The sequence below is a fragment of the Gasterosteus aculeatus genome, chromosome 1, assembly GCF_964276395.1.
Source record: "Gasterosteus aculeatus chromosome 1, fGasAcu3.hap1.1, whole genome shotgun sequence".
NCBI classification, from domain to species: domain Eukaryota; kingdom Metazoa; phylum Chordata; class Actinopteri; order Perciformes; family Gasterosteidae; genus Gasterosteus; species Gasterosteus aculeatus.
The window spans coordinates 3,044,990-3,064,413 of NC_135688.1; the positions used below are offsets into that span (position 1 = coordinate 3,044,990).

A 19,424-nucleotide genomic window follows, 5' to 3' on the forward strand; every position below is an offset into this window, starting at 1 on the left:
AGAATTTCAACACCGTTGTAATTGGAGTCAGTTATTCCTCTTAGGTTAATTGCAACATTCCAGCACACTCTTAAAACGCGCGACGGTGCCGCTGATAAAGAGTTGTTGTCCTTGCTGTCAGTGTCGTTAGTGCTTTTTAAGTGGGTCATTCTCCCGTGTAGGCGGCAAAACAGGCTGATGATTTTAAGATACTGCTGGAATTTGCTGCATATCCCGAGATGCCTGCCCGATGCGGCCCTGCTGCTCCCCCCACTCCACCCCGTCTGTGCTCCTTCTCTCATACGAGCTCAATGAAAGTTATCTGAGTAGAAGTGTTGCAAGAGTTGTTGCAAGTGTTTGGCCCCGTGGTTGTGACGTGTGTCGCCTCATGGGGGTCTATGATGGGACGGCGTTGAAGGGTTCCAGCCTGAGGGATCCAAAGCAGGAAAGCGGGCTTCCCCCTAATAAAGCACGGCGCGACTTAAGCTCGCCGATCGGCCAATTCGCGTTGAGGCGATCGGCTCATTAATCACAGCTTTCAGGCCCGCGGGCGGAAATATCTCACGTGTCATTGGGTGTCTCTCCTAAGTACAACTGATTGTATTGATATTGGTATTTTTCCTTGTGATCAATCATGACCCTTCTGGATGTTTTCTGTGTGATATGACCCTAGAGGTCAAAAGCTCTTCAATGAAGCCAAAGGTGTGCTGTTGCATTTCTGTTATCAGACTGCATTATGTATTTTCATAGGTTTATTCTGCCGTCGGTGAATTGCAGTGTGTCGGTATTTTGCTTCATTACAAGCAAATCATGTCAGAGATGGAGTCGGAGAGCGAGGTAGTTAAACAAGTCTTTTGTTTATTCAGCTGTATTTTGTCAAAGCACAGTTTTCATCAGACAAGCATCATTACACAGAGTTTCAGGCACTTGTGGATATTCACATACAAATCCTACACAAAACGTAAGCAGTTGGCCGTGTGATGCGAAGAGTAGAGCGTGTGTGCGCTGAGTTCGTGTGTGTCTGCTGCTTGCATGTGCTCAAGCGTGTGCGCAACAAAAAAGGCGTTCGCATCGGAGAGACGGGGATAGAGCAAGAGTCCCGCCATTGTGTTCCAAACAAGTACAGCAAGTTAGGCACCGGCTTCGTTCCGGGAGATGGTATGGCTGCGCATTACGAGGAAAGAAGGAATGGAGAGAATGGTGGACTGGGTCTAGGACTGGAAAGTAGGTGAGGTTAGTTACAGGAACTGGGGAGTATTTAGCTGTGTTGGATGGATTCGGTGATGAGGCCGAAGATGGCTTGCATCTTGACCTTGATGTCTTCGGCCAAGGGCGCGATCTTCTCCCTCAGGGCGGCGAGGTCTTCGGCCTTGACGCCCTGTGCCTGCTGGTAGGCGCTCCTCATCTGGTCCTTGTATTCCTCGACGTAAGGGCCGACCATCGTCTTCAGCTGCTCCAGACGCTCAGACAGCTTGGTGCGCACAGCCTCCACGATGGGGATCAGGGCGGCCTTGGTCTCCTCCACATTAACCGACACCTTGTTTTGCAGATCCGCCACAATGGGCTGCATCTTGCCCCTCAGGGCTTCCATATCTGCCGAGTGCTTGGCGGAGTACTCGCTGATGATGGGCTCGAGGATGGTGCGGTACTGGTCGACGTGCCTGTCGATGACCTCCTTCAGCGCGGCGCGCTTGGGTGCAAGGTCGGCTTTCAGGGCTTCGATGTCGGCCATGACGGAGGCGCGGAAGTCGGAGGTGGCGTCGGCGATGGTGCTGACGACGCTGTCGGTGATGGGGGAAACGGAACCCTGCAGAGCCTTGACCTGGACGTGCATGTCCTCGATGCGCTGAGACAGACGGTCCCTGAGGGGGGGGGGTGGACAGGATTTAGCACACGTTATGTTACGGTATTCTTGAGTTAAAAATGGTTGGAGCCTTAACAGAGCAAGTGTGGATTCCAAAAAGTGAGCGCGACTGTGGAGAAGGACGCAGCACTTACTTGAGGTCCTTGTACTCGGCGTCATCGAGGTGGTCCAGGGCTTTCTTGGCACTTTCCTTCACCTGAGTAAGGTAGACATCCATGGCAGCCCGGACATGGTCCAGCTGGGATGGTGCATCAGCCTGCAGCGAAGCGGCATGAGAGCCTGAGGGAGAGACGGAGGGATTATTTCAAATGGGAGATAGAAAAGATGTTGATATTCTAGGAAGTAAAGCTCTGCATTCAGGCTGCGGGAGAAGCAGCGCGTTCAGTACTCACCGACAGCCAGGAGAAGGGCGAGAGCGAGGGCCACAAATTTCATGATGATGGTCTGGAGTAGAAAAACAGGCTTTTCAGTTGAAGGGATTTTAATGAAACGCTAAAAAAAGGTTCAAATCGCACTAAGAAATCCTAAATTTGAGACCACGAGTTTAGTGAGTCCCTTGAAGCAACGTTAAGACTAGATGAGCAGGCTTAGAAGTACACACAAGTTAAACTCGCTGTTAAAGCCACTCACTCATCCCTGAATGGGTCATGAGTTGAGGGTAAACATATGGCGGCTGATTAGAGTAGCCTGCAATCCGCGTGGATTAGAGACGGAAACAAATGCAGAGAGGCAACTCAAGCGGATTAGCTCTGGACTTCTACTGGTGCTCAGCAGTGAAACACAGTCGTCTCCCTGAGCTCAGAGACAATCCTGATACCGAGACTCGTATGTCAAGTCATAATATAAAACAAGCCAAACCGTCGATAGTTAAACGCAAAGTCAAAATGCATCTTCCTGACAGATAAATCTAGTTTTTGACACCAACTCATGCATGAGAAAATAAGGCTGTAAGGCTGTTTCTTGTCTTACCTGGTAGAGTTCGTGATGAGACTGAAAAACTTCAACAAGAGCCAGACTTTTTATAGTTCCTGGGTGAGCGATGACTCCGTGTGGGGAGGAGGGGTGCGAGTAGAGGTGTGTGGCTTGTGTGTCTCCGTGGAGGTGGACCTCACCCCCCTACCGGCTCCCTCAGCAGGGGGACTGTGCTGAGAGTTCAATGGTCACCTGCTGGGAGGACATCACTCAGCACACACGCGGACACAGTCATAGATTTGCTTTACAATATCAGCGCCATAAATGCTCGGTAACTTCAACCCGGCATGTGTTGACAAAGGAGCTTAACCGTCCTCTTAAATTCCCCTCATTGTTTCTGAGTGGCAGGTATTTAATGGTGATAGCTTTAACGAAATATGAGAAGACGGAAACGGTTTAACCTGGAAGGGAGTGTGAATACACTGCAAATGTGAAGTGGTGAAAATAAATTGAGTAGAGAGATGCGAGAGCGGAGACGGGAGAAAATCTGGAAATAAAAACATGTGAATAAGCTACGGGTTCACGTCCCTCTGTAGGTCAGGTAAAGGTGTCCCTCAGGTGTTTGTACTGGATCCTGTTTAATTTCCACATTTTTGATACATACGCTTGAAACAACGGCTCGGGGTGAGGCTCTCTCCAACTGGTTTTCTTGCATACCATTTGTCACAAGAGCGTGTTAATGAGAGTAAAGCCACGCTATTGCCGATCGCTGTGCTGCCAAGAGCAACAGACGTGAGCCAGCAGGACGGTAACTTGTCGCCATCAAAATAACCGCAGACCCACACAGAACCACGCAAGAAGGCAGTAAACAACCAAGAACAAGGCAAATATCTCAATTTACGGATAACAAAGTTTGTGGCCGGTGTGTGTGTCTGTGTGTGTGTGTTTGCGCGTGTGTGTGATGATTAATAGGTCAAAGAGCTGTGTGTGTGTGCCATGCTGTTGTTTGTTGTCCTATCACCAGTGGACTTTGTCATCATGGCTTTGTGTAATTTGAGAAACAGGAATGATCATGGTATTCAAAGGGATCTCTAATTATACACATATATTAGTAAATCATCAAAGGTACTTTAATGTCTTCTATCGCACAATCTCTACCCTCAAAAGGTTTCTTCCCTTTTCTCTTCAGATGTCCACATAGTGAAATATATATATATATTTTTTATTAGAACAAAAACAGATACAAAGTGGGTTCAATTGCTTAATAGTTTACAGAGAGTAACGGAGGACATTTTCAGACACAGCTGTACAGTAATGTGCTGTAAATAATGTTCTAGTCTGATAGTGCAGGGTTATTAGGTGCAAAGTTAATCATTGTCATCAGTGGTCAATGGCAATCAACTGGCCAGGAGACTGGCAAGCGTCATATACATTAAATATTAGGTGTTCAAGAGAAATGAGACTAAAAGGATAAAAATGCAACTCTCAGTTCACCAAAGGGAATTAAAAGCAATAAAAGACAAAAAAAACTGCAGCAACGTCTCTTTGAAATCCAAATCCCATTTGTCCCTTCTTTGTCTTTCCTTACCTCCACTTCCCTTTGTTATTAATCATTTGACACCATCGCGTCTGTCTCGACCCTCGCCCCATGACTACAAACTCATTCACTTTTACGGATAATTTGACGTGGAGGGGCAATAAGGCCGCGGCCTGCAGCGGCCACATCACTGCATGCCGGGTTCAAACCCACGTTATCAGCTCTGGCCATTTGTCTCACATCAATAGCAAACGCAGCAGACACCTAGATGAGACAGCAAGGCCCCGCATGGCTTAGAGCCATTGGTCTCAGAGTGAGGGGAAACTGACGGTTGAAAAATAATTAATATCCAATGAAAGTAATGATCAACAACAAGGGTGGCGCACACGGCGCCGCTCTGAGCTCAGAGCTGCTGACCAGGAGACAAACAGAAGAATTTCTCTTATCTGGAACAGCAACCTTTGAGACTGCTTTCGTTGCACCACCTCGACTCCGCATCCACACGGGGGGGGTGATCTATATAGATTACCGCTTACGTAATTGTGATCAATATAAACTCAGAACACCTCGCTGGCAAGATCATTGCTAAGGTTGCATGTTTCCTGATACTCAAGGCAGCTGATGTAACGTGGAGCGACGAGAACATTTAGAAAAAATTTAAGGGTTTAAGGGAAATCTCTTTGGGAAGAAATCACAAAGGATCTTAATGTCAACCGCTACATAAAGCCGACGGATTTCTAACCCAATACATGCGTTAGAATAAATAAATTGTCTTGGTTGATGATTGAACAACCGGTTTTAAGGTGACCATCAAACAGCCGGATAGATGTGCAGTAATTGCCCGAAGCTGATAAATATTTAATCAGAAAAAATCCCCCATTTGATCAGGCCCTAGCTGAGGTTCAAAGGTCACGTCATTGTTCCAGCTGCCTCGGTGATGGAGCACTGTTCTCAAACCAGCAGGGGAGGTTTTCTCAGCTGTGAGCAACAGTTTGGAGCTCGCTCTCGTTTTCGGCGTAATGACCGCGTCTCCTGAGCTGTGTACCGAAGTGGTTTTGCAATGTCACATCTGTTGAGGTCGCTTCTGCTTTAATACAGATATTTGGACCGTCGCCCGGGTCGCAGGGAGTCACTGTAGGTTGCATCGCCCTGTGGGTTGCACAGCTTGTCGAGCAAGAAAAAGCATCCCTGAACTCAGATAACCTAAATCCTCAGAGGAGCGGAGTTAAGGAGACATACGGTCGCCGAGGGATATCGTTGAATAAGTCTCAAACACATTCTAACAGAGACTCAGGCAGTCGGAAAATAATGAGGACACACCACCGGCGATAGGGAACATTATCTTCTCCTTTTATGAGCCTCTGTAGCCCTTTTATGCTCTTAAGACCGTTCCAAAGATAATGCAGTTATCTTATTGAAGTGCACAGTTAAGCCCGTCTGGATAATTGGAACACGTGCTGAGTTGAAGCGCTGCACCTGATGATGCAAACGCAACGTCTTTACATGGCCAAAGATGTAATTCTTTACTACAGATAGCATTTTGTGAGTAATGGTGGTCTTTCATAGACTGGAACTTTGCCTGATTCTGCACCCTAAGTGCACGATTCCTTTGATAAAGTGTGTACTTTTTACTTCACTATATTTATCTGATTGCTTTAAATGATAAAAGTACGCAGATTAGGACTGAACTGGTAAATTCCTTTTGCATTTACTTTTGCAATGAAAATTCTGAATATATTGGTTTGACGTTTTTAAAATCTGTGGCTTAATAAAGATCAGAATGGACGCTTTGCTTCTCCTAACTTCAAATGACATTTCATTTCAATTTAAGAGATTTAAGAGAATCAAATGCACACTGCAATCTAACATTAGGATTGTGGAATACGTCGTTGGGTGCGTAGGTGTAATGTTTCAAGGCCTGTTTGTAATGCTAAAGCGACCATTGCCCAAGATTCAGAGGCCATTCACCCTGCTTTTAGAACCAACCGCCCACACTTTAGGCACACAGAACACAGAGTGGCAAGATAAGTCAGTGTACTCAAATCCATGCATGTTTTAATTAATAATAATGTGCTTTATATTATCTAGAGTAACTTAAAGCAAAAAGATCCCAATGTGTGTACTATAAACCAGAGTTAGACTTAATTCGGTGCATCTCTGCAGCCTCTAAATGACACAGCGGTGGACTAAAGTCTGTGATCCGCCCTCGTCTGCCCTCTTGTGGTTGAAACCATGGAGCTTTAATCCTGCTCTGCACATACAACACCAGATTGTACAGTTTCAAACATCTGCAAGATGATAGAGGGCAAACTTGTGATTTTCTCTGTTGGAGTGGGCAACAGTCAATGATGGGTTGCGTGAGAAGGGTGACAAGCATCTGGGATCACAACCTCAGAGAGGAGACAAAGACGGCATTTAGCAGCACGGCGTTAATGCAGCCCCCAGCTGTGAATGAGAGGCTTTTGGGAGACAGAAAGTGCCATTTGCCACACCGCAGGGATCCTGAAGCAAAGACACATGCAGAACCCGTCAACTCCTCTCTATGCGCGAACGCTCTCACTCCTATTTGGAAAAAAAAAGAATAGCATTTAAATTGCAAAACACCAACACACATTATCGTGATAAATAATGCATTTCTATGGACATTTGAAAGAACAACTGGCTCATCCAAACACATTAACATTTTTACATTCCCATGTAGATATCACCTCCATTTACAATCCACACAGGACAAAGAAAAATATGTATACAGATGGAGTATCCTGTGTAAGGACCACTGCAAGCCTGGCCCTGAATACCTGAAGGGCCTCTTAAAGTTTGCTCACCCCAAAACGTTTTGGCGATATTTTTTTAAAAAACTTTTTAGGGTGTCAAATTTACGAGGAGCCCTGAACGCCTCACGTGGCTCAGCCAGTCAGGTCCGTCTTCCCATCGTCAACAGGAAATGGAGGAAGCGTCCTTGGAGATGCCGTTAATGCTGTAAATTTCGCATCTTTCTCCCCTCCGCGTACACAATGTATGTGTTGAACAACTGAAAACTAATCGATATTCCGAAAGAGGCTAATGAGAAAACGATTACAGTTCGGAAGGTAAATTACGTATCACCACTAACTACTTGTGCTTAAGTAGCTAATTAGCTAACCGTTAGCTGGCAGCTGAAGTTAGCTGAGAGGCTAGCTTAATTAGCTTAGCCCATTCCCTTAACCACTTGCCGCCCTCCCCTCTACGTTACTTTTACTGAACATTTCACGTCGATATTTTAGGTTTGTCGAAATGTGAATGTGGCTTCTCTGTTTATCACAGGGTTTGGACTTCTAAAACAACCTCTCCCATTGTCCAGCTCTAGCTAGCTTGAAGAAGTCAGTGTGTTAATATTGTTAACGGAGCTCAATAGAGATGGCAACATCTTCCGTTAGCTCTCGGAAAGCAGGGCGTCTGTGAAGACATGAGTCCACCGAGAGCCTGACTGACAACCCCGTGTAGTCACCTGCTACTGAATGATATAGCGTACAAATATACACACAATAAGCACACACACGTCTCTTTCTCGTTCTGTGTTCCTCCGCAGTAACGATGACTGCAGCGGCGCTCATCGGGGACCAGCTGATCCTCGAGGAGGACTACGATGAGAGCTACTCGCCCTCCGAACAAGGTGCGCAGTGGGACGCGTCATAATCACCTGGGCACATCTACCTCTGTGGATACGATGGAACCACACGTCAGATTTATTAGCACCGAAATCCTCACTTTGTTCATGCTGATGTGTGGTGGTAGTTGTATTTACACGACTTACATTAAACAACGTAACAATTTTTTACTCATTTGCCTGACAATTGATTTTATTTATATATTATATCATTCATTTAAAATCAATCTGTCGTCAAACCACTAGGTTTGTTTTAATTTCATCCACCTTATATGCGTTTGAAAAATTCACCTGTATCTCTTTTAAGTAAGTGCTTTTATTTTGTTGATGTTTTTATCTATTGATATTGTGTATTGGTATTAACTGTGTATAGAAATAACTGTGCACCACAGATTGAAATTGTTTGATTATATTTTTTATTAAATCAATATAGGATCCGTATCCCCTCATAGACTACCAAATGTCTGGTTTTTGGAGGGTCACAGACCTTTAGTAAATCAGTGAAGATGCTTAATAAAGTACTGAAATGACACTCATCTGACCTTGCGTCACTCGTGTCTCATCAGAACTCCAAGAGTACGCGAGGGAGATTGGCATCGATCCCATCAGCGAGCCCGAGCTCCTGTGGCTGGCCCGGGAGGGCATCGCCGCCCCTATGCCTCCCGAGTGGAAGCCTTGGTGAGTGAGACAGAGGCTGCTGGGGAGAGGAGCCCAGGAAACACACTTGGAGCGGTGTTTTATTTGGCAGAGAATGTCAAAGGCAATCATGTTTTCTGTGGAGGCTGTGGTGCTACAGTCTTTTCTCTGTGTTTCGTGTTTTCCTGTGATTAGAGTGCAGGATGTTGTGAGGGATTGTTAGTGAAGCACTAGAGGGACATGCAGTCCCAGCAGCGAGCGCAATGGATCAGGGCGTGTTTGGCGGTTACGTAGTTGTCTTGGGAACTAATCAAGGGTGAAGGTCTGCTCTTGACACCTCGAGGTGGAGTTGCATAGCAACCATGTTTTGCTCCGACGACTTGTCAGCTGCATCGTGTCTAAATAATATATTACAACACACTTCTAACAGGAATATCAGGTATATGTTATATTTCATCAATTCCACAAAGGGTGTTAAGGGTTTGTGTTGATTCATGAAGCCTTTTCTTCGCTATAGTTTATTCCACTATTGGGCCAAATATTCCACCATCTCTGCTCTGTGTGTAGTCGACTGATAAGCTGATATAAAATAGGATACTCTAAAGCACAAGTCTGTCAAACTCGCGGCCCGCGGGCCAAATCCGGCCCGCCCGGGCGTCCAGTGCGGCCCGCCGCGGGAGTCTGGACTTTGCTATTGTTTTTTTTGTTGTGAGATGGCAATGTGACCGCCCCCCGCCCCCTCTCCTCTCTCCCCTCCCCGTGCAGCCAGGATGTGACCGGGGACATATACTATTTCAACTTCTCCTCGGGCCAGTCCACCTGGGACCACCCCTGCGACGAGCACTACCGCCGCCTGGTGGAGCAGGAGCGTGAGCGCGGCCAGCTGGCGGCCGCCGCGGGAGGGGCGTGGGGGAAAAAGGACAAGAAGAAGAAGAAAGAAAAGAAGGAGAAGAAAGAGAAGAAAAAGAAGAAGGAGCCGCTCAAGACTCCTGGAGTGAGTGGTTGCTATATTTGTCCACAGTTTTTGTCACCGTGGACGATTTTGACCAAAAAACACGCAATACAGCCAAAGCTTTCTTCTAGACTGGATTGGCTTTACAAATACTTCATATTTCATTAATACCATTAAATGATGGGTCAGAGATCCCTAATCCACTTTATTTAAGTGTTTCTGATTGAGCGCTCTTGGGCTAGGTGCTAACTTTGTTTCTCGTCAGGCCCTGAGTTCAGCGCTGGGAGCCCTCCCACCCCCGCTCGGCGGCCTGGCTCCTCTGAGAGCTCTGGACGCCCCAGGACCAGGTCTGACGCCCGGGTCTACTCCCGCTCTCCGCCGGCCCCTCGGCAGCTCTGGCGGGCTGGAGCCCCTTAAGACGTCCCTCGGGGTACACTGATGACGCCCTCTGGAACCTTTTTTGGCCTCTCCCGAACCATCGCACCACCCAGTACACTTTAATAAGTATCTCCCTCTGCCAGGCCCCTCGGAGCAGCGCAGCCGGCGGTATTTTGGGCAGCCGGCGGGACGAGAGGGTCTCTCTCACTCTGCCCGGCTTCGATGACGACGATGGGAATATCTCAGAAAACGAGGTGCAGTTAAACCCAAGCGATGATGCAAATTGGAGGTTTTAGCACTTTGTTGCTCTCAGATGTCAAACCAGACATTGTTCCTTTTTCAGCCGAGTCCTCCTGCTTCAGACAGATTATTTAAGAACCTTCATCTGAACCTGGATGCCCTCGGAGGAGGCCTGCAGTACGAGGTAGACGGGATCCTTGGCTTCGAACACCACTGATTCTATTCCACATCTTCCTCAAACTGACAAACTGACACATTTTAGGCCGACGAATACCTTGAATAGAAATAACAGTGGCTGCCGTCCGGAGAGGCTTCTGTCTTTGACGAGATGGAATTCATTTTGATTCCAGAAGTTTGAAGCACCTTTTAGGCACACGTGTTTTTTTCTTATTGAGTGCTTTATCAGTTCCTGTGTAAAGTTCTATATATATATATATATATATATATATATATATATACATATGTTTGTGTGCGTGCGCGTGCAATAGGACAGTGAAGCCAGTGGTGGAGCTCCAGCTGAGGAGAGGACAGACCCGGAGCTGCAGGACTTGGCGTTATCTGGCGATCTCAGCCCTGAACCGCCCTCCCAACAGGTAGAAACACACACACACACACACATTGTTTTTCCTGTGGTTGTTTAACCAATCAACGCTACAAGCTGAATCATCTATTTTTTGTGTATTGCCGCCATTCATTGGGCTTTTCTCGTTGTCTCATGTAACTGTGATGCTAAACCCTCTGCTATTCCTCCTCTCTGCCTGGTGTGACCTCTTTGACCTTTAAAACCTCTGACCTTTGTGCCGTGCCCTGGGACGTGTTGGTGTAGCTGCTGTGCTGCTGGGATCTGTCCTACGGGCACGGCTGTCACTGTGTCTTCCTCTTTGTCCTGCTGTCTTCCTACTGTCACTGTTACTGCTTCGCTGTCTGATGCACGGAGAGAGACATAGACGCAGAGATACATACATAGATGTAAACATAGATATGTAGATAGATAGAAAATGATATTGAATTAACGTAACTAAACAATAGTGGAAAGATTTAACAAACAAACAAACAACAGTGTTATAGTTGTGTGATTTATTGGACAAGAGGGTATTTTTTGTTTGTTTTGAAACTATATATTAGGAGCATTGCTGTCAAAACAATAAATAATTATTCCATTCAATAATTTCATTGACACAGTCCCGGAACAAGGATTTGTCTGTTTTCCTGTACAGAAATGCATGTTTTCATCCTTTCTTTTGTGTTGTCTAACAGCCCCCATTTTGTCGGGTTTGCATGCGGCTGTGTTAAGATCTTTTTGTCTCCCCCCTTCCCTCACCTGCCCTCCTCCGTCCTTTCTCTCCCCCGTGTCTCTGCACGCCTTCCTCTCCGCCTCTGTCTGCGACGGACGGACTGTCCCTCCTCTTCCCCGCCGCCAAGGACTCTCTGAGGCGCCTCCACCTGTCCTCACTGGCGGGGCGGAGAAACCACGTCAGTCAGGAGGCGGCACGTCCTAAACGCTCTGCCGGGCGGGGGGCGGCGGAGGAGATAAACAAGGTGGTGGAGGAGGGGGAGGGGGAGGGCGAGGAAATGAAGGGAGAGGATGAAGGGGGAGAGGAAGAGGAGGGAGGGACGGAGGGGAAAGGAGAGGAAGGAGACGAGCTGGGAGATGGAGAGGCGCTCGAAGAGGAGGCAGATGGGAGAAGAGGCAAAGAGGAGGGGGATGAGAGGGAGGAGGAGCAGAGAGGAAGTAAAAGGTCTATAGAAAGCAGGAAGGGAGAGGCGGAAGTAGAGGTAGAGGAGGACAGAGGAGGGCAAGTGGAGTTCGACGATGATAGTTGGGTGGAGGAGGAGGCGAAAGAAGAGGTGGGAGCAGCCGGAGAAAAAGTAGTGAAGAAAGGCTCCAAAGGTGAGGAGGAACACAAAGTTGACAAAGAGAGGGATGAGCTCGAGGGAAGCGTTGAAGAAGAAGGGCTGAGTGACGGCGAGGAGGAAGAGGAGGAGGAGGCGGAGATGCATACCGAGGGAGAGAAAGAGCAGGATAAGGAGGAAGAGGAGGGGGAAATGGACGAGGCTCTGGAGAGATGCTCCCTGAGCCAGAGGAGACTGACGGAGAGCGACGAGGAGGTGATAGAGAGGTGTGTACAGAGCGAAGGAGGGGAAACAGAGGGGGAGGGGCTAGAGGGGGACGACGAATCGGAGGCATCGGAGAGCGAGCGGGAGGTGGAGGAGGCTTCCGGGGCCGCGCCGAGCGGGAAGACGAAGCAGAGTGACCAAAAGAGACAACCTCTCGCAGGCGAGATGGAGACTGTGAGAAAGAAATGCCCCCCTCCTGCCGAGGTAGGGTTTAGGTGTTGCCTCTGTGTGTGCCTACAACCCCCCCCCTCCTTCCTTTTCCTCCCTTACATCCACTACCTGACCCCCGATAAGGGAGGGAGGTGCTGCTTCTGACGTCCGCGTGTGCTCCTTCCCAGCGTGCCCCCATGTTTATAGTGTTTGCTGCTGGATTTCCTTCATTCAGAACCGCGCGCCTCTCGTTGCAGGAGTCCGACGCCAGCGGGAACGGCGAGGAGGCGTCACCCTCCGCGGAGGTCAAGGTGCTCCAGTCATGCAGAGAATATTCATTCGCCGCCGTTCATTCGTTTCGGTGGTTTACCTGTTTCATGGTCCATGTGTCCCGAAGGTGAAGGAGAAGGTTCTGGACATCAACGACCTGTTCGGCACCGTCAGTCCTCTGGAGGGAGAAGACAAAAAGAAGAAGAAGGAGGAGGAAGAGGAGGGTGGATGGGGGGAAAAGATTAAGAAGGCCGAGGATGCCAAGAGGTTGGTTGTTGTTTTGAATGTTGTGGTTAAACAAGTGCAGGAAGTCCGTTTTTTGTCATCCTTTCCCATCAGAAGCGTTTTTACAAGAGTCCAAAGTCTAAAGGACATTTGTTTGGTTGAACCAGGAATCTGCTTTGTCAAAAGAAGGTCATGAATATTGAAGAAATATATATTTTTGCTTTAACCTCGTCTTCGTATCACCACCGTTTCTCCCTCTTCAGGCATTTGCAGGCCCCTCTGAAAGTAAACCGACTGGTCCTCCACCAGTCCAGCGCTTCGGCCTCTCTCTCGCTCTCTGAGCAAGACGTCGAGCTGCGTCCGAAACCCGAAAGCCTCGGCGCGTCTCTGCCGCTGCAGAGGCCCGAGACCTCCAGAGGGCGGCTGGTCCGCACCTCCGGCGGCCAACTCGACGAGACGGAACTGCGCCTGCAAAGCCAGGAGGACTCACTGGGAGGAGATCCAAGCTGGAGGATCCAGGAGGAGGGGGAGGAGGGAGAGAGGGAGGAAAAGGAAGAGGAGAGGAAGAGGACAGAGAGAGAGGAAGCGGAGAGGAAAAAGGCACAGAGAGAGGAGGAGGAGGAGAGGAGGAAGGCGGAGAGCGAGGAGGAGAGGAAGCGAGAAGAGGAAGAGTTGAGGAAAAGGGCGGAGAGAGAGGAAAGGAGTTTGAGGGAGAGGAAGGAGGAGAGGGAGAGGGGCGAGGCCGATCGAGATGCGGCGGAGGAGAGGGAGCGTGTGACCACGGAGAAGAAGAGTAGAATGCTCCTCCTCCGAGAGGACCTGAGGAGAGAAGAAGAGGAGGAGGAGAGGAAGCTGAAGGAGGAGAGCGCGGAGAGGCTGAGGTGGGCATAGAATATAAAACCCCGTCGTCAAAGCATGAACAATGTCGTAATCCAGGAATGCGTGTGAATGTCTGCCCAGGGCTCTGCGTCAGCGTCTCCTTTCTGAGAGGAGGGAGGAGGAGGCCAGGCTGAACGGGGAGTCTGACAGGGCGCTGGAGGAGCTCAGAGGCTCCGCCCGGCAGGAGGCCAAGAGGCAGCAGCGCCAACTCAGGTCAGAAAACCCCCCCCAAAACCAGCGTGCAGACGGAAGCAAAGCGAGGCTTTCTAGAACACGAGGCCGCTGATCTCGGATCAGTCCGCGGTGGTAAGCGCGGCGTGTGTGCGTGCGGTGTGCTCAGGGAGGAGAACGAGGACGCGCTGGAGAAGCTGCGCGCCGCTCTGGAGGAGGAGCGGGCGGCGGAGCGCGGCCGACTGGAGGCCCAGAAGAGGCGGGACTCTGAGCACCTGAGGGCGGAGTCGGAGGAGGAGCTGCAGGCGGAGAGGAGCAGGCTCCGGGGAGAAAGGGAGGAGAAGCTGAAGCACGAGGTGAACGGCGGCCATGTTTTTTTTACGATTTCAAAATGATATTTCTGTTCTGTAAACCAACGAGCTCTGATACACAAAAAGCTCAACAATCATCAGTTTTAAAATCAACGTAGGCTTAGATAAAATTTATTAAGCAATCAAAGCTCTTGACCTTTGACCTATTAACCTGGATACCAGTTTTTATGAACTCTTCTTCTGTTGACTTGCCCTCCTGGCTCTTTGTTGAGGTTCACTTTCAGTCCACATTCTGTCTGCTTGTTTTAGCAAACAGCAAAAGCACAAATCGCTGATGATGTGGCCATCAGGTGTTTTAACATTTCTCCAAATCCACATAAAATATGCCCTTAAAACCCGTTTTAGAGGTCAGATGTTGGTGGAACTGTGTAGTTGTTGGTGACTATTGGTACATGTGATTTCAGGAATGACGTTACAGGATAAAACTACAGTTTGTGTGGACATTGAGACTGTTAATGTGTCGTGTTTGTTCCGTCCTGTGTTACGTGGCGCCGTTGGACTCGAGGGACTCGGACTAACGATCCGTCCATGTGTGTTTGTCTGACTTCTCTGTATAAAGGTCAAACTCACAGATAGGAGGAGGGAACTCATGAGTCCACGACCTGAACATCAACTGGCAGAGTACCACCGAGAGGTCAGGGGACATGCGCGCGCACGCACACACACACACACACGGCCCAGAATTAAATCATCTTTTCTTTCATTTCACTGGGATGAAACTTCTAGCTTGGCGACGTTCTCCAGGAGGTGCGAGAGGAAGTGCAGCGCGATCACGAGAGGAAGCTGGAGCAGCTGCGGGAGGAGCACAGGCGGGAGATGAACAGCATCCGAGAGAAACACCTCGACGAGGTCCGACGCCGTTTACCTTCCACATGCACATCCTCCAGTGCACGTTTCCATGAATGTGCCCTCATTTTGTTAGCAGCAGATGAACACACATGGTGAATACGTGTGTGTGTGTGTGTGTGTGTGTGTGTGTTCCAGGAGACCGCTGAGAGGGCGCGCTCGCTCTCTACTCTGCAGGAGGAGAGAGAGCAGCTCCGGGCCTCGCACGCCGTCCAGCTGGAGAAACTCCGGGTGCAGCTCGACGCTCAGATACAAAAGAAGCAGCTGACGCACGCGCGCAGGGTGAGGCCTAATATTCTCAAAGAAGATCCCCAACTGTGCTTTTATAACACTTCAGTCTTCAGCATGTGGACTGAAGTCATATAACCGAGGTGGAACAAAGGAAAACTCATCCCGATAGAATAACGTCTCCTTTCTTCTGTCAGGAGTCCGAGCTGGACGACATGGCAGATCAGATGGAGCTGAGAGCCAAAGAGCTGAAGAGCCAGGAGGCCATGCTGCAGACCAAGGTCTTCTACCCCACAGTGTATGTTCTGTTAGTCAGTAACACACCAACCTGAACCACAGGGACTGATGGCCTCTGTCTCTCATCAGGCAGCAGAGCTGAAGAGGAGGAAGAGGAAGCTCGGGGAGGACGAGGAGGAAGTGGACAGGAAGTTAGAGGTGGGACACTTTTTCTGCATGAAAGGAGAGATCAGTTAAACCGACTCGTCCATTCATCAACCGCCTTTTTCCCCACCCGCATGTGTGTGTGTGTGTGTGTCCAGGCCTTCCCCCGGCTGGTCCAGGAGAGGGACCAGCTGACGGAGGAGCTGGAGAGGGCGAGGGAGGAGAAACATCAGGCCAGAGAACTTATCCAGCGGGCGCGGGAGGAGAGAAGCGAGGCCAAGGAGGAGGGGGCGAAGCTGAGGGGAGAGCGAGACAAAGCCAGGGAAGAGAGCAGGAGGCTAAAGGAGGACAAGGCACGACTGGAGAGCAAGGTGGCGCTGCTGCAGGAGCGATGCGAGCGCCTCAGTCGCAGAGTCAGGTACAGTTTCCTGTAAAGGACAACCGCACTTCCTGTTCACTTTTAACCAATCACAGGAGTCCACTGGGAAGAATGCCCGAAGAGCGTTTTTCCGCGCTGGATTTGAAAAGAGTTTCATGGTTTCATTTTGTCCGATCAGCGAGCTGGAGCAAAGCGAGGCGGCGAGCGCCTCCACCAGGCCGGAAGCGAAACAGGAGAAGAAGAAGGCAGAGAAAGCGGAGGCGACGGCGCCCTCCGTTGACAGGAGAGACTCATCGCTACACGTGGAGGACCTGGACAACCTGCCGCTCTCCCCTGTACCCGACAGCCTCAGCGGCACGGACGAGTAAGAGAGAGAGAGAGAGAGACATGTGGAGGACTGAGAATACCTTCGGGCCTGTCGAAGCAGGATGTTTTGTTATTTACAGCATACAGATCTAATATCTAATATAGGGTTGGCGCAGGGGGAAGAGCGGGTGCGCTGGGAACCGCAAGGTTGGTGGTTCGACCATGTCTCAAGTCGAAGTGTCCCTGAGCAAGACACCTAACCCCTAATTGCTCCCTGGGCAAAATGTAAAAAGCCATGGGTTACAAATGTAATGTAAGTCGCTTTGGATAAAAGCGTCTGCTAAATGACCTGTAATGTAATATAAAGTCAGTTTTAGGCCTTTGAGCAATACTTTTTGCCAATGCAACTATATTTCTACATTTATGTGATGGTAACACGTAGTGCTTATTGATGATAGTTAGAGTGATGTCCTAACTACTAAAACATGTGTTTTATTCATAGAGATGAGAAGTTATATAAAATAATCTGTTGAATTCAAACCCTGGAAAGGGTCAATAGTCCCTCTGGAACACTTGAGTGTTTGGACCAGCGTTGTGATGATAATTCTGCTGTTGATGAGAACATTCATGCTTCAGAACTCCTCGTCGCTGTGTGTCCAGCTTCCAACGCTACATCTCCTCACATGGAGCCTCCATCCAAAAAACCAAACTCTTCCTGGAGAAGGAGAGCGGCCGGCTGATGGAGAGACAGGCGGCCCTGGAGGCGTTCCGGACCGGCTCCTCCCAGGACGGAGGGGCGACCGAGGAGGTGATTAGAACCCTCCAGCATGTAGGAAGGAAGGAGCCAAATAAGAGCGGGCCGTAACGACAGATCTTCCCTCTTCTCTCGCTCCGTCAGGAGGCCAGACGCGTGGTGGAGCGCCAGCGGGCGGTTCAGAGAGGAAACGCTCTCCTGCGGAGGAAGGAGGAGCAACTCCAGCAGCTGGAGAGCTCCTTAGCTGACGAGGTCGGGAGGAAGGCGCCCCGTCAAGAGCTTTTATACTTTCAGTGACCGCATGAGGTCAACCAGCACCGTCAGGTGTAGCTGATGGTGGCAGTAATGCTTAAAACAAGTCTATGTACAGATACATGTACAAATACGGCATTTCGGCGCGATCGAGTAATTCAGGATGACAGAAAACTGTTTAACCAACCAAACTATTCATTGAGCTTTTTAAAGGATGAATCCAATGAAGAGTATTAAGACTATTAACCACGCGTCGTCTCGTCTATTCAGCTGTTTTTCGAGGATCTGTCTCGTCTGGCGGGCGAGAAGAAGGTGACCTTCGATGTGACTGAATCGGACCTCAGCAGCACTTTGGACCCACCGGACAGGACGGGTAACACCTATTATTCAATCCCATTACTCCTGTCATTCATTTCCTCTTGCCCGGTTATCGTTTCAGCTATATTTAGATATCCCCCCCCTCTCCCCCCACCTCCCCCCTCTCACTCGTCATCAGGTCATCCCACCGTCCCGGACAAAGTCCAGGAGTTGGCGGAGTCCCTGCAGCAGATCTCAGGCCAGCTCAACAGCGTCCTGAGTGCGTTGGGGTCACTGGCGCCGAGGCAGGACACCGCGACCTACGCCGCCTTTCCTCCGCCTCATCACCACTCCAGCCCGGCTGCCCCCTCCGCCTCCGCCGCGCACCAGATGCACACCCTGAGCTCCTCGGCCCCGCCTGCCCCCGTGAGGCTCTCGGAGCCGGCCTGGAACTGGGCGCCCCACGGCGGCTCCCCCCTCTTCAGCACCCCGCTCAGCAGCGGGTTCCGGGTCCCCGAGGACCTCATCAGCAGCCGATGGAGCCAGATGTTCCCCAGTAGGTCGACGGACGCCTCATCGAGTCATTTGTCTAAAAGGTTTCAATGGATTGGTCGTGAGCGGTTTGTTCTGTCCTCCAGGAGCAGCCATGGAGCCGTTCGCCTCCAGCACCATGAGGCCGACGACGCCCTACTCGTCTTTCGCTCCCGCTCGGTCGGTGCAGAAGTCAGCGGAGGTGGACGGCCAGAGGCTGCAGGGGCTGATAGACGGCAACAAGAGGTGGCTCGAGATGCGCAAGAAAGACAACAGCATGTATCCTTCCTTCTAACAAGTATTGTTTCATCTGCAAAAAAAGATGCACACAGTCCACTGCCTGGGTTTGAACCCCGTCTCGTTGGAGCTGTTACACACAGACGTGCTGATATGGTTTATCCAAGTGTTTTTTCTTTTTACGGTCTTTAACTCTTCCTCGCAGACCTCTGTTCACGCGTTATCGCGCTCCTCCAACCACCAGCGGCCTGGTCCAGCTGGGCCTGGACGACAACAACCAGATCAGGGTCTATCACTACTGAGGACGCCCCCGTCCGTCCTCCTACAGGCACAACGTCACGTTTACAGACTTGTTTTTTTAAATGGTGTCATTTAAGTTGATGTCAGATGGGAAGATGAAGACAATCCCAGAGAAGCGTTTACTGCACTTAACGGTACTTCTGGAGGAAAACACTCGTCCACCCACGTGTCTACATGTCCCAAGTACTGCTCCGCTTGTGTTTTTGACACAAGACTTTTGTGACGTATTTTCTAATGTTCGGTTGTTTCTGTGAGGAATAGAAAATAGAATTGTTTGTAAAAATGGAGCCAAAACCCTTTTGTCATGAATTACTTACTCTTTATCCCACAGATGTTAACACATCATTGGCATTGAGCCATTGATTGAGCCAGTGAACAGGTAGAGGGGAAAAAAAAGTATTTTGTCCATATATATATATATATTTGTGTGTGTAAATGCCGTATTTTTCTATAAAATATTTTAATAAATAGACTTTTACATGTATATTTGTGCGTTTTGTTTGCTGTGTTATATTCACATGAACCTCTTATACTTGCTGTCAATCAAGACGTTTGCGCAAATTCATTATGAAGATCAGATTCAAA

The 19,424-nt window shown here is 49.4% G+C and overlaps 2 protein-coding genes across 6 annotated transcripts; one reads left to right on the forward strand and one right to left on the reverse strand.

Moving 5' to 3' along the window:
- Positions 1-817: 817 nt before the first annotated feature.
- Positions 818-3,894, reverse strand: LOC120827791 (apolipoprotein A-I). 2 transcript variants are annotated; one of them, XM_040190900.2, is made up of 5 exons: positions 3,420-3,894; positions 2,813-3,007; positions 2,236-2,287; positions 1,978-2,122; positions 818-1,841 (listed from the first exon to the last, which is right to left on the reverse strand). In XM_040190900.2, exons 3-5 carry the CDS (start codon positions 2,276-2,278, stop codon positions 1,238-1,240), a joined length of 792 nt encoding a protein of 263 aa, XP_040046834.1. In that variant the 5' UTR covers positions 2,279-2,287; positions 2,813-3,007; positions 3,420-3,894; the 3' UTR covers positions 818-1,237. The 2 variants fall into 2 exon arrangements, with proteins under 2 accessions (XP_040046834.1, XP_077963637.1); XM_078107511.1 differs by having other exon boundaries at positions 2,813-3,010; positions 3,420-3,674.
- Positions 3,895-7,201: 3,307 nt separating this feature from the next.
- On the forward strand, positions 7,202-19,323 carry cep164 (centrosomal protein 164). Of its 4 annotated transcripts, none has more exons than XM_078107478.1 (27): positions 7,202-7,381; positions 7,861-7,944; positions 8,505-8,616; positions 9,340-9,568; positions 9,792-9,956; positions 10,048-10,158; positions 10,248-10,328; positions 10,633-10,737; positions 11,567-12,466; positions 12,670-12,723; positions 12,810-12,949; positions 13,171-13,788; positions 13,868-13,999; positions 14,127-14,313; positions 14,888-14,962; positions 15,055-15,177; positions 15,313-15,456; positions 15,600-15,683; positions 15,769-15,837; positions 15,942-16,201; positions 16,341-16,526; positions 17,105-17,276; positions 17,367-17,474; positions 17,745-17,847; positions 17,971-18,327; positions 18,410-18,581; positions 18,745-19,323. In XM_078107478.1, exons 2-27 carry the CDS (start codon positions 7,866-7,868, stop codon positions 18,839-18,841), a joined length of 4,863 nt encoding a protein of 1,620 aa, XP_077963604.1. In that variant the 5' UTR covers positions 7,202-7,381; positions 7,861-7,865; the 3' UTR covers positions 18,842-19,323. The 4 variants fall into 4 exon arrangements, with proteins under 4 accessions (XP_077963604.1, XP_077963606.1, XP_040046888.2 ...); XM_078107480.1 differs by having other exon boundaries at positions 17,129-17,276; XM_078107479.1 differs by having other exon boundaries at positions 7,211-7,271.
- Positions 19,324-19,424: the final 101 nt, after the last annotated feature.

Coding starts and splice junctions, on each gene's coding strand:
- LOC120827791 (XM_040190900.2), bottom strand. CDS start 2,278: ATGAAATTTGTGGCCCTCGCTCTCGCCCTTCTCCTGGCTGTCG. Junction 2,123..2,235: donor CGCCCTTCTCCTGGCTGTCG/GTGAGTACTGAA, acceptor TCTCTCCCTCAG/GCTCTCATGCCGCTTCGCTG. Junction 1,842..1,977: donor GCCGAGTACAAGGACCTCAA/GTAAGTGCTGCG, acceptor CCCCCCCCTCAG/GGACCGTCTGTCTCAGCGCA.
- cep164 (XM_078107478.1), top strand. CDS start 7,866: ATGACTGCAGCGGCGCTCATCGGGGACCAGCTGATCCTCGAGGAGGAC. Junction 10,329..10,632: donor GAGGAGGCCTGCAGTACGAG/GTAGACGGGATC, acceptor CGCGTGCAATAG/GACAGTGAAGCCAGTGGTGG. Junction 16,202..16,340: donor CGCCTCAGTCGCAGAGTCAG/GTACAGTTTCCT, acceptor TTGTCCGATCAG/CGAGCTGGAGCAAAGCGAGG.